Genomic DNA, 8,175 nt, shown 5'->3' with positions numbered 1-8,175 from the left:
CTTTTTGAGGCTTGTTTTCCTTTTCCTGCTTTTTTATTTACTTAAATGGATGCAAACTGCATATCCTTTTCTGATTAAAAGTTGCTCTTGGTTTTCAATAATATTAAATTCCATTTTCTGAAATGTCATTAGCTCTACAGTAGGCTTGTGGAGGTGCAGTGATCAAAATGGTTTGCAATATTTGAAATGTGCCAACTTTGGAAGCTTTCCTAATGATTTCTAGCATGGGATATATATTTTTTGCAACAACCATTAACTTAGTTAATGTTTTTATCATATAGTGATCACAAGCAACAACTCTTTTTTGAATTTCAGTCATTATCAGCTGAACATCAGTATATCAGATCTAAGCTGTTTTGACTGCTTTTCATTTGATGACATTTAACTGTCCTAGCCTAATTAGTAGCCATTTCCTAACACACTTGACCAGCTCATGGCTCATTCCTAACTCTAATCATTTAGAAGCAAGTTAAAAGTCAACCGTCCACAACAGATACCTGAGGAGTCAGGTAGTTCCCATTCTTCTTTAAAGAGCTGTTCATTTTCCTTTTGTGTAGTGCATTGCACTTTTCCTAAGGGCTGCCAACACTTAGGAACCACAATCAGATCACAAGTTATGTAATCTTGCTCTAAAGGAACTCCTCCTATTTTTCAGAGCCAACCTCCAAAACTAGCAGGGAAATATATTTGGCTTTTCTTGCCAGGGTCACTTGTATGCTATAAAGAAGCTGACAGAACAAGAAGGGCAACAGCCAAAAGAAGTAAGGTTTGTGTGTGTGTTGTGTGTGGAGGGAATGGCAAATATAAGAGTAACAGGTCAAGAGCTGGAAGGGAGGGGGTGAAAAACTATACCAATATTTCTCTCTCTGATTCTTGTTCTGTATTCCTTAGAACAGCATTCCTAAAACCAGAAAGTATAGGAAGGGATGCCTATGCAAGTTCTAAGCTTCAGGACAATGCCAAAAATCTTTTTGAGAAAGAATCTTCTTTGCAGAGGCATTTTCCACCTGAAAAATCCAGGTGTATCTATTTGAATTATGAGGTTCCTAAAAGATTATTGATCTTTTAAAATGTTTGCCTAGAATTTAGAGGCTAAGGTAAATGACTCACAAGGGGTAAAATGGCATCACTGTGGAGAAATAAAGGGGCAACTGTGGATATCTAGCTGTAATCAGTGTTTGGTTGCTGTGATTTTGTTGTACCATTTTCATTTTTTAACAGCAATAGCACTTAGACTTATCTATTGCTTCACAGTGCTTTACAGCACTAAACAGTTTACAGGGTTAGCATATTGCCCCCAACAATCTGGGTCCTCATTTTACCGACCTCAGAAGGATGGAAGGCTGAGTCAACCTTGAGCCAGTCAGAATTGATCTCCTGGTAATGAACAGTGAGGTAGCCTGCAATACTGCATTCTAGTAAATGTGCCACCATGGTGCCACTCTGCCACCATGGTGCTACTCTGCCACCATAGTGCCACTCTGCCACCATGGCTCTTAATGTAAGAATAAGTTTGGTTTGAACAATTCCTTTTCCATTAGGTAACCATGGTATGCCGTGTAGCAATTATTGGAGCAGGAGTGAGTGGCCTCGCATCCATCAAATGCTGCCTGGATGAGGGACTGGAACCAACATGCTTTGAGAGGAGTGAGAGCATTGGTGGATTGTGGCGCTTCATGGTGAGATTTAAATATCCTACTTGTGTGACAAATGTACTGGGCTTGAAACCTGCTTAGGTATGCTGGAGTTCTTCTTATACCTGGTGTATCCCTTGTCTGTTTTTGATTGGCAAAAAAATTGATATCTTGAATTTGCAGGGATATTAGAGATGTTTATAATGGGTAGTGAAACACTTACATAAACTTGTGTTGAAGTTTATGCAAAAGTACTGACTGGAGCTTTATTCAGTTCATGGTATATTTTAAATAGGTAGAGCAGTGTTTCTCAACCATGGCAGCTTGAAGATGTATAGACTTCAATTGCCAGAGTTCCCCAACCTTGCTGGCTGGGGAATTCTGGGAGTTGGAGTCTGCATATCTTCAGGTTGCCAAGGCTAGGAAACTGGGGTAGAGTATAGGTGTCATTCATATTGCTATATCTCTTTACTCCATCTCTTTACTCTTTACATTGAGCAGGTCTCAGATCATACAGAGCTATAATAGAATTCAAGAAAAAATGGGCACAATTCCTCTTCAGACTTACAGCTTGAATGTATGGAAGTTGGGAATAGATAGATGACTTGGTCAGTCCTGGAATCTGAAAGAAAGATAGAAGGGTTTAGGCTATCAGTGCCTAAAAATTCACAGTCAAATATGAGGTAGTATCATCAAAGGATGATGATGTCATGGTTCTGCAAAAATACCCCCTACTCCAATGTAAGATATTGCAATTAGAGATTTGAGGGAATGATTTCCCGTCTGGACTACTGCAACGCTCTCTACATGGGGCTCCCCTTGAAGAGCACTTGGAGGCTTCAACTGGTCCAGAATGCCACGCGGGTGGTTATGGGTGCAACTCGGCGCACCCACGTAACACCCCTCCTGCGCGAGCTGCACTGGCTCCTGGTGATGTTCCAGGTGCGATTCAAGGTCTTGGTCACCACCTTTAAAGCACTCCATGGCTTAGGACTGGGGTATATACGAGACCGCCTTCTGCCATCAACAACCTCCCACCGGCCAATACGCTCCCACAGAGAGGGACTCCTCAGGATGCCATCGGCCAAACAATGCCGACTGGCGACACCCAGGGGGAGAGCCTTCTCTGTGGGGGCACCAGCCCTCTGGGATGAGCTGCCCCTAGAGCTTTGTCTTAGCCCCAACCTGCGTACTTTTCGCCACACCCTTAAGATCCTTCTGTTCCAGCAAGCCGGACTGGCCTAGTACGAATTTTAACATGGGTGTATGTGTATTTTAATTTGTGGGCCAAATTTTTATCCTCGATTTTAATTGGTTTTAAATTTTATAAATCTATGTGTTTTAATATGGTTGTACACCACCCTGAGTCCTTCGGGAGAAGGGCGATATAGAAATCTAATAAACTTGAAACTTGAAACTTGAAATGCTAGTCTATGAGTTTACTGCCTGCTACCCACCTACCTACCTACCTACCTATCTACCTACCCAGGGGTGGGTTCTACTTACCTTTACGTTCACAGCGGGACTGTGTGTGCGCCCTCACTTTGCTCGCGTGTGCGCACACTCTTCTGCGCAAGCGCAGAAGCTTCTGCACATGCGCAGAAGCGTTTTGATGACGTCGGGGTCGGTGAACGGAGCTTTCCACCGGTTTTACTACTGGTTCTATAGAACCAGTGTGAACCGGGGGCAACCCACCACTGTACCTACCCTCCCTCCCTCCCTCCCTCCCTCCCTCCCTTCCTGTTTAGCAAATGGGTCCTTTTTATTTTTAATAAACCTAATTACATATTGCGGTGAAAGTACATTGGGCTGGCTTCAAATACCCTTCATCAGATTTCTCTCCAAATGGAATACAATTGTATGAGATACTGAAGCAGACTTTGAAAATGGAAAAGGAGCGATATTTCACATAGTTTATTTCTCTTGAGTTGGCTCCTAAAATTAGTTGATTGGTTGATGGATTGACATATTTGATTGTATAGTTTATAGTGTGAACAATTTCAGCTGTTTAAGTGAAAGTATTCATAAATCTTGGTCCCATTGGGTGAGCCATAAATCTCTTGTTCTAGGATTCAGCAAGAGCAGAAACGAAAATGATCTCCACCTTCAACAGCTCCATCAGACTTTGTGGAGTTCTTGGTGCTGTTTCTGCTTGGTTGTTCACTTTCATGTTTTATTACCTGATTAGGTAACTTCAGCACTGATGATGTCTATAAGCAAACAATTGAGTTCAAAGAGCACCAAGGACTCCACAGTTCAACCCAGAGCTGCATATATTCTGTGCATTGGGTCCATCAGGCTTTATCTTCTATCCCCTTCCCACCTCCCACCTGTCATCCAGCTATTTCTCCCTCTGGCTCTAGTATAAGAAGGCATAAAGGACAGAGCCCTTGTTTTAACTGGGAAATCATTTATGGCTCTTGTTGTAGGCTAGATTAAGAAGTGGCCAACTGCTTCCATAGTTCATCAAGAAAGGTGTAAGAAATCCCCAGGAGTCAAGCTTAACTCAAAAAAATGTTATTATATTGTAATCTCTTTGAACAGTTTCCATTTCCAATTTGCAAAAGCATTAAATGTTATAGCTAAATTTTTAAGATCAGTTTTAAAATAATTGGGTATCTGAATGTTCATGTTTCACTTTGCTTTGCTTCCACTTACTTGTTTAGTTGTATATTTTATACTGCAAATGTGTGAGTAAGGATTCCCAGAGTGGAAGATTAAAGCAAGTTATAAATACTCCAGATAAATATTTTTCAAGTAGCTACTATTATTACAAATAGTAGCTTGCAACTGCTGATATATATATATATATATATATATATATATATATATATATATATATATATATATATATATATATATATATATATATATATTTACATTATATGTAGGCTTGCAAAAGATAATGCAATAGTTAATGCAAAAAATAAGTATTCAAGTTAATAAGTGTTATTTGATAGGACTTTGATATCTGTCTTCTTTTTGTTGCCTGGGAATAAGCTGTGGTGTTTTGTCTTGGTTATGCAATCCTTCATAGCCATCTGCAGAATATTAATCCAAGTGCAAACATGTTAAGTAACATGAAGTGCTGCTTGACTCAGTACTGGCCACCTTAATCTTTTGGATTGCTTTGAAACTAGCAAGGTCTTTGTGAAGGCTGTACCTTAAACCGCTGGACTCCTAAGGGTAAACCACCTGGAAATGAAGTTTTAAGAAGTTCATGTCCAGATTTCAGCTGATTCCTCCTTTGGGCTGATGTTCTGTCTGTAATGCATTTTCCACAGCTTTTGATTGTAGAATTCCCTGTTTTTTAATACCTCCTGGAGCAGCAAAAGAAAAATACAAAAATACTACTATTGTTGTTTTTCCTGCCACTCAGGCTACAAGGGGAAAGTGGCAGAAATCTTGTCAATCTGACTCAGGATTTAAAAAAGAAAAAAAAAAAAGATCCAACCGCTTGAGTTGGTTCTGGAAAAGCTTACAGATTTGTTTCTATGGAAATCTATTGCAGGAGTTTTAGTATTTTTCCCCTTAACATCCCTATTTCTTGTTCTCAAGTCTGCAGTATGCATAAAAAATAGGCACAGCTTCAGTTGTGGCTATCATCTTGCCACCTCCCCCATACTCTGCATCTTTTTATTGTTTTGCCTGTACAGCTGTAAAAGAAATGTTCATGGAGTTAGTAGGTGACCAGCATTCCTGCTTTTAGCACATAGTAACTGACAGGATTGGAAGTTTTTGCCTCTTGTGAAATGAAATGTAGTAGGGGATCTGTACTCTACCACTCGAGGCAGCACAGCTCAGAAGCACTTTCATGCAGTGCAGAAAAAGATGAGTGGAGATTGCCTTCTCAGTGGGTGAGGGATGGCTAGAGCACAATGTTGTACATTCATGTCCTCAAGAAATGGTTGAAGGTTAGCACTGAGGCAAGTGGATCAATCAGGGAAGTTCCCATAAACTAGAGTAGGCCCAAAAGTGCAATTCCTTAAATGGAAAATGGTATAGTGTAAGGTGACCAGACGTCCCGCTTTTGGCGGGACAGTCCCGCTTTTGAGCAATTTGTCCCGCGTCCCGCGGCGTTTTTAAAAAGTCCCGATTTTTCATTCTGCCTCCTGAGTCCCGGCTGCCTCCTGAATCCCCGCTGATGGCTAGAGGGAAAAAAAACTCTTTAAACTCTTGCCGCGGGGCTTCAAAGGGCCGACCTACAGCTGATCAGTGTTAAAAAAAAATGAATAGACCCATGCCTGCAAAAATAGAAAAAACAGCCCCTGTTAACAGCTTCCGCTAGGTTAATTAGCTGCAAAAAGCTGCAAAAAGTTCCTGGAGCAGATTTTTTTCCCCCTAGCTATACTGAAAACAAAGGCAAAAGCGAAACTAAACCTGCAACATGACAAAATGAGGCAGAGAGAGATTTCTTTCTTTTTCTTTTTCTTTTACCAAAAAAGGTAGGTACAAAACTGCAAACAATGGGAAATTTTGGGCAAAAGAGGAGAGTTCAAGATTTTAAAACACAAAAGAAAAAAAGCTCTATTTAACTAGGGAATTGTAATAATTGAGATACTATTAATAATTGTATATTGTGTTGAAAGCAGAAATGGTTAAGTTGTGGTTTGGAGGAATATATGGGGGAAATTATTTGGTTTATTATTGGTAAATATAATTAATTGATTTGTAAGAAATTGGATTGCATGGAAATAATTGGAATATTCATGTTCATATTGATTAATATACAAAAAGATAGTTATATAACTAATTGATTTATATTAAAATGTTGAATTTGTATTAAACAACTGTATTACATAATTACATAATTAACCAATGTGAGGATGGATATAAAAATAGATGACAATGGGAAGGGGTATAATATAGAATAGAAGGGAAAAATTGAATTTGATTAAGATTAGAGATGAGGATGAAGGGTAATATTGTTTTTTTAAAAAAAATAGATGAGGAATAAATATGGCAAAAAGGAAATATAGAAATTGTAAATTTAATTGAAATGACTAAACGCTGTTTAAATTTGTGAACCAGCCAAATATTCTGTTCAAAGAAAATACATTGTATGTTTGTATGTGTGTTTCTAATTATTGCCATTTATTCATATTTGTTCTCTTTTATTCTTTAAAGTTTAACAATTCATTCTTAATCTTAATATCTTTATATTTGCTTGGGGTTGGCTTTCTTCCCTTTCATCTTTTTTATTGTACAGCAATCTTTCTCCTCAAACCTACCACCACTCTCTTTTCTTTCCTTCTTACTTTCTCTTCCCCCCACCCTCTTTTTCTCCTCCCTACTTCCTCTTCCTTTCTCCTTCTCCTCCTCTCTTCCTCCCTCTCTTACCCTCACTCCTACTCTAATTTCCATTCCTTCATCCCTCTCTATTGCTGTATCCTTTAATGCATATGGACTAATCAGAGGGCTGAAAAAGTTATTTTTGACTGATCCTCACACTTTTGACCAGTCCTTGAACTTATGACTGTCCTCACATTTTACATTTTTGCCCTATCTTGTCATCATGGTGAAGAGAAGCAGTTGTGAAATGAGTGACATGGTTGTTAAGAATGCTGCATGGGCATAAATATGAGGATGGTCATAAGTGTGAGGACCAGTCAAAAGTGCGAGGACCTGTCAGAAATGACTTTTTTCAGCCCTCTGGTTAGTCCTTTTGTGCATATGGACTACTCAGAGGGCTGAAAAAGTTATTTTTGACTGGTCCTCACACTTTTGACCGGTCCTCGAACTTACGACTGTCCTCACATTTTACATTTTTGCCCTATCTTGTCACCATGGTGAAGAGAAGCAGTTGTGAAATGAGTGACATGGTTGTTAAGAATACTGCACGGGCATAAATATGAGGATGGTCATAAGTGTGAGGACCAGTCAAAAGTGCGAGGACCTGTCAGAAATGACTTTTTTCAGCCCTCTGGTTAGTCCTTTTGTGCATATGGACTACTCAGAGGGCTGAAAAAGTTATTTTTGACTGGTCCTCACACTTTTGACCAGTCCTCGAACTTACGACTGTCCTCACATTTTACATTTTTGCCCTATCTTGTCACCATGGTGAAGAGAAGCAGTTGTGAAATGAGTGACATGGTTGTTAAGAATACTGCACGGGCATAAATGTGAGGATGGTCATAAGTGTGAGGACCAGTCAAAAGTGTGAGGACCTGTCAGAAATGACTTTTCAGCCCTCTGAGTAGTCCCTATACACATAGCCATGGCCACCCGGTCACATGACCAGCTAGCCACGCCCACCCAGTCACATGGCCTCCAAGCCACGCCCACACAATAAGCCACGCCCACAATGGTGTCCTTCTTACCAATGTTAAAATCTGTTCACCTTACCCTATACACATAGCCATGGCCACCCGGTCACATGACCAGCTAGCCACGCCCACCCAGTCACATGACCAGCTAGCCACGCCCACCCAGTCACATGACCAGATATCCACGCTCACAAAATAAGCCACGCCCACAATGTCCCTCTTTACCAATGTTAAAATCTGGTCACCTTAGTATAGTGGTTAAGGCACCAGGCTAG

The 8,175-nt window shown here is 40.1% G+C and overlaps 1 protein-coding gene across 1 annotated transcript in view; it reads left to right on the top strand.

Moving 5' to 3' along the window:
* The first annotated feature begins 644 nt into the window (after positions 1-644).
* LOC117661223 (flavin-containing monooxygenase 3-like) overlaps positions 645-8,175 on the top strand; it is a 26,195-nt gene continuing 18,664 nt past the window's right edge. The window contains exons 1-2 of the mRNA XM_034409845.3: positions 645-761; positions 1,542-1,679. Coding sequence (XP_034265736.1) covers positions 1,548-1,679 — 132 coding nt within the window. The 5' untranslated portion in view covers positions 645-761; positions 1,542-1,547. The remainder of the gene's footprint in view (positions 762-1,541; positions 1,680-8,175) is intronic.

Source organism: Pantherophis guttatus, chromosome 3, assembly GCF_059756535.1.
Source record: "Pantherophis guttatus breed Tessera chromosome 3, ASM5975653v1, whole genome shotgun sequence".
Lineage (NCBI taxonomy): Eukaryota > Metazoa > Chordata > Lepidosauria > Squamata > Colubridae > Pantherophis > Pantherophis guttatus.
This window is presented reverse-complemented; position numbering and strand designations above follow the sequence as displayed.